This window comes from Trematomus bernacchii, unplaced genomic scaffold, assembly GCF_902827165.1.
Source record: "Trematomus bernacchii unplaced genomic scaffold, fTreBer1.1, whole genome shotgun sequence".
NCBI lineage: Eukaryota > Metazoa > Chordata > Actinopteri > Perciformes > Nototheniidae > Trematomus > Trematomus bernacchii.
In genome coordinates, this window is record NW_022987644.1 from 2273111 (window position 1) to 2289610 (window position 16500).

Below are 16500 nucleotides of genomic sequence, written 5' to 3' on the forward strand. Positions count from 1 at the left end.
TTATTCTTTAGGTTTTAATATTTCATTGTATTTATTAATGTTGTATTATATCCTCTTTTATTGAACTAATAGGGTTATCGATCATGAACTTTTGGATCATTATTTATGTTATAGTACTTATTTAAATCGTATCTTTTGAGCTCCTTGTGTCCCTTGAATTGTTATATTATGCTTTTATGCTGCATGTAAAAAGGTTTTAACGTTTGAACTGAGAATTTGTTGTTTTCTGTCTCAATTTGTGACGTGTACCATGTTGTTATACAAATAAAGCTTTATTATTATAATTAAAAACAAGCCTTGAAAATGAATTATAGATTGTTTTAAGGTCCAAGGAAGGAAGGAAATGCCTTGAAGTTTCCCTGGCATTTCTGTCAACTTGGAATAGTTTTGTCTTTCTATATTCAAAGCTTCGATTGAACACATCTCCAACTCACATGCCGGAAAGTGAACTGAAAAACAGCAGTTTGTCAACTTTCAACATAACATTCATACAAACACACGAGGCCCTTTGCTTACATTCCTCAGTTTCAACATTCAACAACTTTATTTTACAAGCTGCTGTTAGTTGATCAGTTCCAGCTGCATTGAAGAGGGGTAACAATGCTGATTCATGTTTTTGAAGCACGTGTCATGTGTGTGTGAAAAATAAGGTAAATGGTTACCTTGGTGGTGGCCTGGTGAGGAATGCACTGAAGTCGGTTGAGTTCCTGAGGGCCGAGGGTCAGCGCCGCTGTGAACGACCCCGCTGTACGTGTCGTAGCTCAGAGACGCCTGGTGGCTCTGGTCATAGTGTTGGTGCACTGGGAAAGAAAACACAAAGACGATAAGGGAAAACACTTCATACCAAAGAATGGAGGTCTGCATGAACAAATATCTAAACTCAAAATAAACACTGACACTGAAGAAACACAAGAGCTACAAACAACATTAAACTAGACATAGTTGTCAATCAAATGACACAATAATTGACCCCATTTCAGCCATGCATTATTAATGTTAGTAGGACTTTTTTTTTAAGTGGACCCTTCTGTTCTGTAGCCAATATGAAAGCTATATATAGCTTCACACACAACTGGAAAGAAACTGTTGATTTCAAAATCACCCAAGAGTTGGCAGAAGGTATTTGACCCATAACAATACTTCCCCCAAATGACCATATGTATATCAATTACTCACTCATATAACCTTGTTTCCATGAAGAAAATGTAATTTTTACAGCAAGCCCCACAGAAAAACTGCCTGGGGTTGTGTGAAAGTTATTAACCGTTGCACCCATTGATTTAAATGTAATTATTTCTTTCCCATGCAAGTATGCACACAAAGAAATGTACGTTTTCACCATGAATTCAAGGTAACATGGATAACTGATATACCACTAATCATTTTGGGTGTACAATATTTTTTTTATAAGCGACACATGCAGCTGGAAAGAAGACACATGAAAATCACTAAACTACATGACCGATACCAATACTGCTTTTAAAGCCAGGTCCAATACAGCTAGTGTGCATGTTTCTGCAACACCAAATGTATATAGTGCTCTAGATTAAGACTACACTTTTAATGGATGTCTCTTTCCAGCCAGCATCTGATCTTTCAAGCGTAAACTATCCCTTCACACGTACCTGTGCTTCCTTGACCATTGACTGTCGGCCCCTGCTGATTAAGAGGAGCCACGCTGTACCCAGACTGCACTGCTGTTGTTGTGGCCGGCGGAGGGCTGTTGTACTGATGCAGCGGTGCACCCATGTGGGTCGGCATGACTCCAAGGCTGGAGGTGCTCTGGGAGGAACTCAGGGTGCCGTACTGGCTAATTCCAGGCGCAGACGGATAGGAAACAATTGGGTAGAGGGGAGCTCCAGGGGCGCCAGGCGGTGCAGGCACCAAACTGGGGTGCTGCTGCTGCTGAAAGGGCTGTGCTGCTGCTGGGGGAGCATGGTATGCCTGCTGTGTATAGTAGGATCCTGGAGTGGCATATGGAGGATGCTGCTGCTGCTGCTGCTGCTGCTGCTGGAATGATTGTTGGTTGTAGTGGGCATTTGATGGCGGCGGTGCTGAAGGTGGATATGGCTGAGAAGGAGGCGCAGAGTTCAGGGGAGCACTGTATGAGGAGGGTGCTACATGCTGCTGAGAGAGGTGCTGCTGTTGCTGCTGATGGTTGCTCTGGTAGTAGTTAGCACTGTGGGCACTGTTCATGAGGGGGGCTTTGTTGGGAGGGGTGGACTGGGCAGGGATGGTGGGGTAGCTCTGTTGTTGAGGTGGGGCTCCATAGCAGCCTGCAGGAGGATGCATGGATTGGTAAGTCTGTGCTGGACCTGGATAGAGAGAAAGTGCATTTACAAACAGAGTCAAACACATATTCTACTTCCACCAAAGCTCACAAATAGAGTACTGAACAGAGGGTATCTGCAAACAACCAGCCTCATCAGCAGCTGGTGCTTCAGCTGTAAGGGTTAATACCCGGTCAACTGAATATGCATCCCATCAATAACCACTACATTATATCAGTACACATCTAACCAACTCATATATTGTCAAACATGTCATATAAAGTGAGTATTGTATCGAGATGCTGCGCATTCTGTCACACCATTATAATCCTGCTTTGATAGCTATCGTTAGCTTAAAGCTAATGCTAGCCGCTAGCAATCTCTATGGGGATACAGGTTAAGTTAGCACCTCAATAGCTTAAGCTCATATTCATTTTCGCAGAGTTAGAATAATTATATACATGTCGCTTTTATTTTTAAATGTATGTAACTGGTTTAGGTAATGCCATGGGACAGTTATACAAAATAAAGAAATAAAGAAATAAAGAAACAGGGTGCTGACACACTAACTGACATCCCCCCCAGAGTGTTAGCATGCTAAGGCTAGCGAGCAGGCTAATCGCATCATCCCGGCCTCCGTTACCGTTCTGATGGGAAGGTGCCGATCCGCCGTTCAGCGTCGAATTCCGGCTGTAGTTGACGGTGTAACCCGGCGAAGACATCGCTCGGTCCTCCCGTCCTTATTCCCACAGGTCTGGGTAAATGCACATTAGCCTGTCTCCACTTCACCTCCCAGAAATGCTGCAGAGAGAGAGGTGTCTGCTGGTCAGTGAAGACCCGGGCAGCAGGCAGGTCCTCTCGGCTGAGAGCGAAGCTTCCAGTCGGGATGTTGAGGATCACTCTCCCGGCTCTCTGCTGGTCCTTCCTCTCCCTCTGCTGGATGTTCTTTGCAAGTGTGTGTATACTTCATTTTATGACAAGGATTTAAAGGTCCCCTATTATACTGTTTTTCATTACTTTATTATAGGTCTCAGATATACAAAACATGTCTCTGAAGTGTTTGGCCTCAAAATACCAAAAAGATCATTGCAGCATCCCATAACCCCCTCTGTTTCAGCCCTGTTTCAAAAGTGCTGATTCTCTGTCTGTTACTTTAGGGCCGGCGGTACCGAAGTGGGCCGGTCGAGAGTCCCGGGCTGATTTGTAGTCCCTGCTTTAGATGAAAATAAGGAGCCACTCCCCACGCCCTCTGAGATATTTGGTTAAAAATAACACATGGTGCTCTAGGAGGAGATTCAGGTGATAAGGGGGGGGGGTTATCTTGGTTGGTGATTGGCTAATGGTTAGATAAGCCAACAAATTGTTGACATCATAAAGTGGCCAAAATCTGATCAGCTCATATTCAGACAGGTTTTATATAAATGGATCAGGACAAAAAGTGAGTGAATTTTTTTTCCTGAAGCTTTCAGAATCTCTTTACACAGAGTGAGAGAGAGAGAGACTTTACACACTCTTTAGAAAAGACATGAACAAGTGGATTTTGCATAATAGGTGACCTTTAAATGCATTTATAGAAACATGTAAATATGATATTATCTTATCAATGTAATTTGCACATCCTGCACAAAACTGTTTATTTCTCAGTGTAATAGAGGGTTAGTGCGTGTGTTTTAATGTTTTAACTGTCATGTATCTTTTGAATATTGTATGTTTCTTGACTATTGCAGTATTTTTGTATTATTTTCTGTTACATATGAATATTTATTATAATATTTCAGCTGTTAGATTTCCTTTTTATGAGTTGTGTTTCATGTATTTCATTATATACATTAATTTATATTTTTCCTAGCTCCAAACCTGTTTCCTGGGCTTTTGCTATTTGTTATTTACCCTTAAGAAATGTCTCTTGTGTCAAATTGTACTTCAAAGCTTAATCTGTAATAGCACTACAACTACTAACAACTATGTTTTATTAATAACAGCGAGATTGTATGTGTGTCATTCATTTATGACAAGTATTAAATGCATTTAAAAAAATAAAAATAAAGTCTATTAAATCGAGCGACGATATGAAGATGTACGAAATGTTGTCATTGTGTCATTTTTTTTTAATAAATACATCCACCAACACGAATCCTCTTTATAATGTTCCGATAATGTGAAATACAATTTGAAAACCATTACATTTTGGATTAATTTGAAATCATTGCATCAAATGACCTTTTTTGTCCCTCAGAGGTGTCAGCTGGCAAGGACACAACATCTCTCAAAACATGAAAACTGACAAAGATGATAAAGGAAATGAAAACATAAAAGTACTGTACCTTTGTGTATGTTTCTTTCATGTGGCCTGCTTCAGCATGGTTTCATTTTAAGTTTTTTATCCCCAATTATATGAGGGGGTTTTCAAAAAGAAAATCGTGTCAACCGGAGTCAGCCAGAGAGACGTGCTGCTGCTTGTGGTTTTCTAAAGTGTTGAAGCAACACCTGTAGTCTCAGTAACCTGCTTTCACCAGAGAGTGCATGGTTAACAGAGCACCAGATAACTGCTATACATACTGTGTTTTTGATGTGGTTGCATCTACAAGTTGTTATGCAGCATAACTCAAATTGACAAACAACATTATCTGTAAACTATGACCAGTTTGGCTAGTAACTAGTAACTAGTAATACGCATATTATATAGTATAGTATAGTATATAGTAAACCAAGCACACACACAGAAAATAACAAGTTTATATCACCTGGAACTCAGATTTTATTTTTGATGAGGCATTCCGATTCAGAAAATCCATGTAATAAAAATCATTGATTTTGTAGATGCATTCTTATATTTTCTCAATTAAAAAACAAATTTAAATTGTTTCCATCCAATATCAGCTTCACAGATGACTTTCTTAAGAATAAAACTCCTTCAATAAACAATACATCTGACTTAATTCCCAATATTCATATAAAAAAGTTAATGAACTAGGCACCATCCTCTAATTTCAGCTATACATTGTGATTTATATCCTTGGACAGGCATCATTATTCATGTGGTGGAAAGCCCTGATGTCCAGTCGTAGCGTCTCCATCGCTACGCATCCTGAGGGATTCTGGGACGTCCTTCAGTGCACTCACACTCCTCTTTGTGATGCGGACCAGACGCCTGGCTCTGGTTCTGTCCCTTGGTCTGGCAGGCGGGGCAGCAGGCGGTGCGTCCGTCCTGTCTGCAGCCGGGACAGGACAGAACCAGCTGGCAGCAGAACCGGGTGGAGCAGAGCTGGTACCGGTCCCAGGGAGAGCCGCAGTACCTGCATTCTGCACAGAGATGTAATTAGGTTCCTTATTCTAAAACAAAGAGTTGCATTAGACAAGTGGTTCCCAACCAGGGGTACGGGGACCCCTAGGGGTACTTCAGGGGATCGCAGGTGCCTGGTCGTTCCGTTCTAAAAATAGCGCAAGTCATCGCCTGTTTGTCTTACAGAAATACAGAAAATAACAATGTTTCTTTTCAATATGACGGATAAAAGTGACTGTTCTGAGGGGAGGGGCCATGTCCTAAAAAAATACATTATTGGCTTCCTAAATAAGTAGTCTTAACATATTTTTTTACCTTACAACAAGTGTACATTTCAAGTTTAAATGCATTTGTATTAAATGTGATTTATATACGTGATTTTCATTTAGGAAAAGTTGGGTTAAACACGATAACATAGGGTTTAATACACGAAAAAAATGTAGGCGAATAATCACAGATGAGTGAGGGGTACTTATAGAATGGCGACCAGCTCAAGGGGTACACGAGACAAAAAAGGTTGGGAACCACTGGAACTGCATGTCAGTGTTTATTCATGTTTCTCGATACTCTTAATTATTTTTTTATTTCAGAAATAGCTATCCAAAACAAAAATAAAAAATGAAATGTTTTTATCATTTTAGTTTCAGTTTACTAGGAGGAGTAGTAGGGAGTTTACAAAGGCCTTAGTGTGTCAAACTCAAGGCCCGGGGGCCAAATCCGGCCCGCGACTTCATTTTATGTGGCCCCACAAGAGCTTGCAAAGAATATAATATGTTTATTATACGGTTACATGCTACTTTACAGAAGCACGTTGCCCATAAACGACATGTCCCACAATGCATCTCAAATTTGACTTTTTTTGTCCAAATATGCCTTTTTCTTAGAATTAGCTTTAAATAGATTTTTTTTTTCAAAATGTCCACTTCTCCTTTTTCCAAAATGTCACAATCAATGTTTTTCCAGAATGTGGCTTTTCTTTTAAAATCATATTGTGACATTCTTACTAGACTTCTGCTTTCAGACGTAGTTAATTATGAAGTTATTACCCTATCCGATAATAATCCAATGCAGAGGCAATAATGTAATATAATACATTATTTTATATATATTCAATATTTATAATGTCTTTTTATATAGTCTTAAAGTTACAACCGGCCCTTTGAGTGCAACCATAATGCTGATGTGGCCCGTGATGAAATTGAGTTTGACACCCCTGCCTTAGTGCTTTTCATGTTATTTGTGATGTTATTCGGTCTGTATTTAATCAATTAATTGGTGCTGATTCATGCACAATCTAACCTGAGATGATGTCTTTGTTGGAGGAGATGGGCGTAGCGTTCATCAAACACAAAAAGCTTTCCTCTGTAGAAACCCTCTGGGACACTGTTCCAGATATCTGTGGATTCCACCTTTCAGCTGGTACACCTCTTTACACACATCCTACAGGTAACAAAAAACAGATACATTAAACAAAAATTATAGAAGATTTAACAATACAAATATTTTCCTAAAATATTTATTCCGTGTTGGTATTATTCCTATCTATATAATGAGTTATTTCTGCAGAGGGATGTGTTCACAATGTACACATTTGTTCCTAAAACATGGCCAAACTGTTTTTTAATGGTTGTTGACAGAATTGTTCGTATTAATGGAGAGGACAAAAAATACCTACCTAAGAGTCCTTCAGTCAAATCCTTTGACGCTAATGTGTCAACAAACAAAACAAGAGTTTTGAACCTAAGCTTTCTGCTTCGGACATCTATGCAAATGAGCAAATATTGAAACACAAACATTTCAGAAAACTAACTATTGTATAAAATTGTCTTGATTTTAGTAATCAACTGGGGGAAGTTTCATGGTGATATCGCTTAGTATTTTTTACCCCTTTCACCTGTAGTGTCCTGCCTTGACTGTTAACTGAGTGTTGGTCAAAGGACAAGCAGACAATGACTCAGCAAGAGACTAAAAGCAAATGTGAGTTACTGCAGGACGAGGCATTCCTGTTAGCTATTTAAACAATACATTAAATAAAGTGTCCAATTGGCTTTCTTTAGTTTAAATCCAAGACGAGTCCTCTCACTTTGGAGCGGAGGTAGGCAGAGCCGCGCTCACAGCGGATCCCCCCGGTGCAGTACATCAACACCCTCTTGTTCCTCTGAACAGATCCAGGTTCTGGTCCACGTAGTCGGGGAAGTAGCTGAAACTTACGGATGCTCGGGGCGAGACACTGAGTAAACTGGCCCTGGAGGGAAAAACATTAACACATTCAAAAAGACAGTAAGTAAAACCTGGATTTCTTTAATTTATGATACTGTAGGTGTGAGGAAACTGTCATTCTCCATTTTAGTGAACATTTTTTAAGGATCTAGCAGGAATGTATCTTTCTCAATATCATTCAAATGTATAATTAGCCAAAAAATGTAATGTTTTGGGTGAAAAAACCCTTTTATAACTTACAATTTTAACTCTCATAAAATTGCGGCAGTCCAGGAGGATTGGTGTCATTGCTCTCGTCCGCTTAGCCAAGAGAGCCTCCACCTCTTTGTGAACACTCCTCCGGCTCCAGATGAACTCCTGAGAGGTGAGACAGATACATAACTCATCATCACAAAATCAGCTGTAACGAACAAAACTCCTACCACAATATAAGAGCTAAAATAACATGTAAAAATAGGAAAACTGTTATGTGTGACAACAGAATAACACAAACTATACCGCCAGGTTGGTAGGACACCACATCAGGATTCCATTCCCATTGGGACGATTTCCTTATAGACTCCGACCCTCAGGTCTTTAAAACACTCTGCAACCACCATCACTTGTCTAAACACACACACAGAGACAAGGACAAACACTTCAAATACATAGAATTGGCATAGAGAAAGAATAAAGGGCTTGTTTACTTTTGCATTTTTGATACCTGGGCTGTGGTGTTTTAATTAATATCTGTACAGTATGCCCCCACTGCCCCAACTCATTTATAAAATGAACAGGAATGAACATTTTTTGCCTTTTTTAATGCAGGTACAAATTGGTCGTTCCCGTTTATATCATGTAAAAAGAATAAAATTCAATCAAATTGAAACCGGCCCGTTGTCTTGATCCAGACATTGAGACAGTATCGGCCTAATATCCAATATTGGTGCGTTCCTCATTTTGAACGTCATATGATTCTTTAATGTTATGTCACAGGCTTAAAACTCTGTCTGCTGTGGCTTATGGTGGAAACACAAAACAGACATATTGATGCAATGTGCTGTGTAGAAACATTACTGTATGTAATGTATGTCTAATAAAAAACACATCCTCCAACATAGGACTGACCTTAAAATCATCCTTTTCCATCTTGAAGAGAGGGTGTGATCGCGTTGCGTCGATGTAAGCGTCGGTCGCCATGTTGGTGCCTCCGACTGTTCCATTGATGCCTTCAGTCGCCACCCTCACCTGAGAACAGGATATATTTCAAAAGGACGGTTCAACTGAGATATACTTTTTATAACTATAAAACATGTGTCTTTATATGTTTGCCTATGTAAAATTCTGTAGTATCTAAGTTTGAGGCAGGATAGGAGAATTGAATCACCTTGCCAGTTAAGTGCAGCTTCTCACACAAAGCTCTCTGCCAAGCACAGATGACATGTGGATCCTCAATTTGACAGTAACGGTAATAGAGGAGAACCTTGCCTGGACCTCTGAAAAGAAGAATAACAATTACAGATATCAGTATTTATAGAAAAAGATAGAAAATGTAATCAATATTTTAGAAATTACAAATGTTAACTTGATTTTAAGATGAATTTTCACTGTGGAATATACAACTAAACCTAGACAGAGGGAATCAAAATGTGATCAGTACTTCTGGAGCTGCTCCTCAGAGATGTGCCTGGTGTCAGGTATCCAGGCAGAAATGTCCACCGGCTCTGCCTCACACTCGTTCAGCTGCTGTGTTTCAGCTTCTTCTTCCAGCTGGTTCAACAGACACTGATAAGCGTCCTGTGTGAGTCGCTGTATTTCAGGATCATGAGTCCGGGCCACGTGTTTGTGAATGGCAGAGTGTTCTCTAAAGGTCTGACCACAGCAGCACCAAGAGGAGTCCCCCTCCTCCTGACTGCTGTTCCTCTTGGACGCCACAAAGCCAGCAAACGACTGTGAAGGGGAAACAACGAGGTGCTCTGAATGTGGAAAATTCAACTTATTTTATACAAATATTATGGCTTTCCAACCTAATTGTGACCTTTCATAGAAAGCCATGTCTATTGACAAATGTGAGTTGAAGGGGTTTAATCAAGAGTGATGTGCCCTTCTGAAAATGTTTGTTTTATTCCTTATTTACGTATTTTAACTGAGAAGATATAACTTTTAATGAGATAGTAATACACATACATGGGGGGAAACATTGATGTGGGACACAATAAAAAAATAAAGATCATTTTGAGTAGCAGAATTATATTTTCTCAATTATTTTACAGGTGACCATTTGACTGAAATTGTATCAAAATATGTCATATTACAATTTACAAATAGCAGGAGGTGTAATAAATGTTATAGGCAAAATGTGTAAAGTAAATACTGATGTGCTGCACTGATGTGCCCTGACCCACACATCATATTCACATAAACACACCTCAGAAAACACTTGGGATTTTGGTACAGATCCCTGCAGAAATCCCACCATAAGTAAAACAAAAAAAAGGTAATCTTAAGTACAGTATTCTAGTTAGTATACTTAGTAACTTCCCACCTCTGCAAACACTGCAACTATATGTTACTATACATGCAGACCCACTAAAACACATGATCCTAGCTGTGTTTACCTATCTTGCAACGCGTTGAGAGCAAACAACATCAATCAGCTTTTTATTGTTTACTCACCTTCCTCCTGCACAAGCTGTAGCACCTTCTCTGTGAGGCAGACAGCTGTTTCTCCTGTCTCACTCCATTACATGTCCGAGTGTCAAGGTCTAAGTCCATGAACTCTGAGAAAGATGTATTATCCTCTGCCATGTTTTTAGGATCTGTAACAATCTAGTAATCACTTATAATCTAAGTTATAAGAAACTTCTTCTCTACATGTAGAAGTTATGCATTACCAGGACATTCAATGTTAATTGATGTTGGAAAATATTAAATATAACGTCTTAAAAATAGCTTTATATAGGTTTTAAACACACAACTGTCACCAAACGTGCTTTAGTAAATATCGACATCGGACGAAAATGGAGGGTGCACCTTCTTCAACTTCTTCTGTTGTTTCACAAAAACAGCTTTTATGTGCATTTACTGCCACCTACTGTACTGGAGTGGGGACCAGAATTATCTATGGAGGACGGAATAAATAAAATAAAATGTAAAATTATCTTTATTAACTCTGTCTTATATAATATGATACATCATCTTCCTCGGTGCTCCTTTTAACTGTCCTGACTGTGATTCTTTGGCTGTAATGAATCTGAAATAGGAAACTGTATTCCTTAATGTATTTTTTCTATATGTCTACCCCTGATGGCAACTTTCTTGAATACAAAATATATGATGTTCTTGAAAAATAAAGGGAAAATATATATATGTTATTAAAAACGATGCACCTTCCTGTTGCCCCGGATGTCCATCACTTGAATCGGACCGCTAGTATTTTTCTGCTCCACGAATAGCGTCCAGGCTGAATGATCTAGAAGCCCTGCAACTGCATTATTAGTTTATTTCATATTCTTTCCTTACATTTATAGTGAAACGGAGTAACAAAATGTCCAGGAGACGACACAGCGAGAGCGAGAATGACGGTTAGTGACCGTTAGTTACATGTGTACAGCTAGCACAATCTGACGTTGTGCTAACGAGCTAACGTTAGCGTGTTTAATCACTTTGATGCAATTATGGTTATTAATTACTTCACGAATTTAAGTTTAAGTATTTTTATTGTAACATTAACATGTCTCACAGTAAATACGGGTTGATTTGTGGTGTCGGTATAGCGGGTTGACAGCTAGAAGATTTTCTTTTACTAGTGTTAACCGGTGCATGTTAGCACTAGCTGCTAGGTTAGCTAATGTTAACCTGTGTGGTTCGTATGGGGGCGGCAACCAAGTGATGTGAATAATACAAATACCTCACTTGGAGTAGTTTATATTAAATGTACCGATGCTTTGTTTTACTATCCACAAGAATATCCATAAACCACTGACGCATGGCCAGTTAAAAGTACTTATTGATTAGCAGTTAAGGGGAAATCCACCTTAAATCCACCTTAAAACTGAACTGTAATTATTTAAAAGTGCAACATCAAAGATGTTTATGTTACTTTTAGATTCCAATGACTTTTAAAGGATGACTGCTTTCATTGATTGCAAGGATATATTCATGTTTGCTAGATAACAGACATAATTGTCAAGTTGTAACACCATCATCAACTCCATCTGTAGTCCCTACTAATTCAGGGTCAGTCATATTGAACCTAATGACTCATTGTCTCAGCTTTTCACATGTTCATTTGTTGAAGTTCCTCTTCAAGGAGAACCTGATAGAATCAATTTAAATCTGAGCTATTTAATATTAACCATGAAATGTGTTTACAGCCTGGCATCATAAACACATCTCATGGTGTTACGGTGTATTTTCCATTAAGGCTGCCATTGAGTTACTCTATCAGTTCATGTTTGTCTTCCACTCACTTTACGATTATTTTGTTGTTCTTTTGCTCTTTCAGGAGGTCAGGAACACAAAAGGAGGAGAACGTCGGAGCCCATTGAAATAGAAGACCGCCTCGAGTCACTGATATGTCGTGTGGGGGAGAAGGTAAAACATCCACACTGAAAATCTAGCCCCTGCAGATCTATGTAGAGCTCTTCTCTTCTCCTCACATGCTCTGATATAATTTAAAACACTATAGTTCAGCGAAAACAAACCAAATTGTTTACTTTTTCTTCACAGAGTACATCGTCCCTGGAGAGCAACTTGGAGGGACTTGCAGGTGTCCTGGAGGCCGACCTTCCAAACTACAAAAACAAAATCCTGCGCATTTTATGTGCTGTGTAAGTTCCTCACGACTTGTTCACTGTTGAATGCTGACTGTTGCGTGGTCTTTTCTCACTGAGTTGTGTTTGGGTGACAGCGCCCGCCTCCTCCCTGAGAAGCTGTCTGTGTACACGACTCTGGTCGGCCTCCTGAACGCCAGGAACTACAACTTTGGGGGCGAGTTTGTGGAAGCCATGATCAGACAACTCAAGGAGACTCTGAAAAACAACCTGTACAATGAAGCTGTTTACTTGGTACGCTGACTTTTATTCATCGACTGTGACTGTTATTTTGTATATATTGATTGTTGTGCTTTTATGTATGTCTTAATGTGTGCATATGCGTGTGTCTGTTGATTGTTTATATATAGGTATATACATATTGTTATATATATTTGTATTTTTGTATTCGGGATTGTGGGAAACGGTATTTCAATCTCTCTGTTTGTACACACAAACTGAAAGGTTGACAATAAAGTTGACTTTGACTTTGACTGACACCTAAAATAATCCTTACATCTCTTTCGCTTTCTCTGTTGACACGATATCTTCTCTTTGTAGGTGCGTTTTCTGTCTGACTTGGTCAACTGCCATGTGATCGCCGCTCCTTCGATGGTGGCCATGTTCGAAAACTTTATCAGTGTTACTCAAGAGGAAGATGTACCACAGGTGGGTACAGGAGGGTGTAGAGCTAAGAAATATAAAAAATGAAAACTAACAAAGTGCAACTGTAATGTTTTGAAGCTTCTTGGCGTCACTCAAACGTGATTTATACCTCCTAACTCTTACTAAATGTTTACTGTAGAGTTACACCTTCCTGATAAATGTCAAGATAGACGTTTTAAGTGTTGATTGTGTCCTCAGGTGCGGGCGGACTGGTATGTGTACGTGGTTCTGTCCTGTCTGCCCTGGGTGGGGAAGGAGCTTTACGAGAAGAAAGACGTGGAGATGGACCGACTCTTCAGCCAGATCGATGGCTTCCTCAAGTAAGATGTCTGCCGTGCTTTCTAGATCCTTCCTGTCTTACCTGTTTGTTTTTCATATGTATTTATTTTGTTGACATTCTAGTTATTTGTTCAGCCTATTTGTTATTAGTCAGCTCTTCCTTAACGTCACACTTCACTTGACTTTCTAGGCGGCGAGTGAAGACTCACGTCTCCATGCTGCAGGTGTGGACCGCCGAGAAGCCCCACCTACAGGAGGAGGTGAGAGGAGGATCAAAGAACTACATTTTCCCCTATTATATTTTGGAAACAAGAATAATTGTGAATCACATTTGCATGACATTGTAAAAATGCTCACCGATTGTAGAATTAATTTCATGAGGAACTATGACAATGGTGGACAAATACTCCCGCTATCTAATAAGGTTCACCTGAGGCGTTTTAATGTCCAGAAGTCATTCCTAAATGTAAATATGGAGTTATTCCCATATCAAATGTCCATCAAAGGGTGTTGAACATATTGCAGGGTTCTTACGGTTATTAAAAACCTGGAAAAGTCATGGAAATTCAAAATGCTAATTCCAGGCCCTGGAAAAGTTATGGAAAACAATATTTTCCCCAAAGTTTTGGAAAAGTCATGGAAATGAAACTAAAGTTGCATCAAATATAATTTATATTTTATCTAATCGCCGAAATAGTAATACTATAATGATAATAAATACTGTATAGTAATGAAACGTAAAATGGCATTTAACTGACGAGGTGTTTTGCTGGTGAGAGATTTGAGTTGCTTTAGCGTGTAGAAGCTAGTAAGCCTACTATTTGATTTGTTTTAGATACGCACAACATGTTTCATATGCAGACCTTATTTTCCTGTTCCATGTTAAAATAAACCATTTTCAGTGGTACGCTGAGAAAGAGTCATTTCTTTGGTCATGGAAAATTAGGTAAAGGTCATGGAGAAGTCATGGAAAATCATTGGTGAAAAAGTGTATGAACCCTGGTTGGGGTCAGTTTTTTAGGAAGTGTGGTTATTACTTGAATTAATACATATTCTGGCCTTCCAAATATATCACTTTTATATTATATTGATCATTTGGATCCTTCAATTTCCGATTATTTTAGGTAAATACCATTTACATTGTAGTAAATGGGGAGGAGGCAAGCCATCCTTTCCCTGTTTCATAAAATAGTTCAAGTCCTTTTTTTCTGTCCCTTAGAAAAATACAATCTTGTAACCTGTCGATAAAGATTTACAGGGACATTTCCAAATAGTTATTAAGTAAGCTTCTTAAATGTTTTTCCCCCTGGCTCTTATTGGATGTATTATTTATGTTTTTTGTCTTATTGTGAATTCATGTCATTTTCAATGTTCTTTGCACTTATGTTGATAACTTGATGATATCCTCACCGAGCTTTTGTATGTTCTAAATATGTTCAATAAGTTGTTTTAATACCCCCGTCCCCCCCGTCCCCCCTCAGTACCTGGACTGCCTGTGGGCTCAGATCCAGAAGCTGAAGAAGGACCGCTGGCAGGAGCGCCACATCCTGCGTCCGTACATCGCCTTCGACAGCGTGCTGTGTGAAGCCCTGCAGCACAACCTGCCCCCCTTCACCCCCCCGGGACACATCCCCGGCGCCCAGTACCCCATGCCCCACGTCGTCTTCCGCATGTTCGACTACACCGACGCCCCAGAGGTACAACACAATTCTTTATTTAGAAGACAGTTGAGGACATTTCAGCAGTTACAATGAAATATACTTGAAGTTACAGGGAGTAGTAAACCTTATACCGGTATACATCGAAACCCTCCCCTTCTCATTGTCCTTTCTGATGTGCATCTTATACAATGTTCATGAACTTTATACAATAACAGAAGGGATGTTTCGTAACAGAGGCATCATTGACATAGTGAGGGACAATCCTGCAGGTGTAATAACAGTCAAACAAACACGAAATTACAATATTTTGGTAAATAGACCAAGCAATCTTTTTCGTTTGGTGATAGAACTGGTTATCGGCTCGTCAGTAGTTTGTTAATTCTATGAAATGTGGCCGTGTTTGGCGAAGAAAGGAAACCCAATCCGACCATAGCTCAGTAAATCTATTCATCTGTAGGCGATACATGTACCTTCCATAGAGTGCCACAGTGACGCGTCCTAAAACCCGGAAGTAAGTTAGCATTTTACCACTTCCGGTTCCCTCAACAAAAAAGCAATGGGATTTCTCCATAGGATTTTGGAAAAGAGCTGGAAATAAGGTCTGTTGTTGACACACATTGAAGAGACGGATCACATTTTGTTCTACGACATTAAATCCATCAGCAGTGACCCCACATGTGGCTGAATAGGACTACAGAAGTTGTCGAGGCCGTTGTACGTCATTACACCGAACACGTAAACACTCCCGCTAAGTTTGTTTTCCCCCGTGTTCAGCTTGAAAGCAAGTACCTGCCTCCTGCTAACTGTTAAAACAAACGCTTCAACTTGTAACATTTTAGAATCTGTAGTTTTGAATATGGATCTTAAGTTGGCGTGACGTTGAAGTCGTGCTGCTGTACTCGGCTGTAGTTCGTTTATAGCTGGATAATCTCCACATGTCTACCCTACTTTTATAATTTTCTAATCGCCAGAAGCAAAATGCTAACGTTATGCTATAAACGAACTACAGCAGGGTCGCTGCTTCAACGTCCATGCTTCAAGATCCATATTCAAACATACAGATTCTAAATGGTACAAGTTGAGGCGTTTGTTTTAACAATTTGCAGGAGGCAGGTACTTGCTTTCAAGCAGAACAGAACTGAACCTGTGTCTCAACCACAAACCTTATTTCCAGCTATTTTCAGAAATTGCATTGCGTTTTGTCGTAGGAACCGGAAGGAGTTTACTTCCGGGTTTTAGGACGCGTCACTGTGGCACTCTATTATGTATTTTATTAACTATATCTATCCTTTCTTCAATTGTGGGGGAATCAGGAGCAGCCAGTGCTA

The 16500-nt window shown here is 39.6% G+C and overlaps 3 protein-coding genes across 4 annotated transcripts in view; 1 reads left to right on the forward strand and 2 right to left on the reverse strand.

Annotated features, from left to right (window-relative positions):
* Window positions 1-3256, reverse strand: part of sec24b (SEC24 homolog B, COPII coat complex component) — a 44808-nt gene extending 41552 nt beyond the window's left edge. The window contains exons 1-3 of one of the 2 annotated variants that reach the window (XM_034133768.1): window positions 2914-3256; window positions 1626-2315; window positions 663-800 (exon numbers count right to left, since the gene is read on the reverse strand). In XM_034133768.1, coding sequence (XP_033989659.1) covers window positions 663-800; window positions 1626-2315; window positions 2914-2992 — 907 coding nt within the window. In that variant the 5' untranslated portion in view covers window positions 2993-3256. The remainder of the gene's footprint in view (window positions 1-662; window positions 801-1625; window positions 2316-2913) is intronic. The other variant, XM_034133769.1, reaches the window with a different exon arrangement.
* Window positions 3257-5020: 1764 nt separating this feature from the next.
* Window positions 5021-10797, reverse strand: LOC117485222 (thiosulfate sulfurtransferase/rhodanese-like domain-containing protein 2). The gene is given in 16 exon segments (XM_034133767.1): window positions 5021-5573; window positions 6853-6880; window positions 6882-6935; window positions 6937-6993; window positions 7637-7711; window positions 7714-7758; window positions 7760-7798; window positions 8014-8106; window positions 8108-8130; window positions 8272-8299; window positions 8301-8363; window positions 8365-8379; window positions 8881-9000; window positions 9140-9248; window positions 9413-9702; window positions 10429-10797. Coding segments are annotated over 16 exon segments (1395 nt in total). The 5' UTR covers window positions 10561-10797; the 3' UTR covers window positions 5021-5349.
* A 363-nt stretch (window positions 10798-11160) lies between these two features.
* LOC117485255 (nuclear cap-binding protein subunit 1) overlaps window positions 11161-16500 on the forward strand; it is a 13354-nt gene continuing 8014 nt past the window's right edge. Inside the window, exons 1-8 of the mRNA XM_034133821.1 lie at window positions 11161-11336; window positions 12260-12348; window positions 12484-12584; window positions 12665-12821; window positions 13128-13235; window positions 13431-13552; window positions 13702-13771; window positions 14993-15208. Coding sequence (XP_033989712.1) covers window positions 11300-11336; window positions 12260-12348; window positions 12484-12584; window positions 12665-12821; window positions 13128-13235; window positions 13431-13552; window positions 13702-13771; window positions 14993-15208 — 900 coding nt within the window. The 5' untranslated portion in view covers window positions 11161-11299. The remainder of the gene's footprint in view (window positions 11337-12259; window positions 12349-12483; window positions 12585-12664; window positions 12822-13127; window positions 13236-13430; window positions 13553-13701; window positions 13772-14992; window positions 15209-16500) is intronic.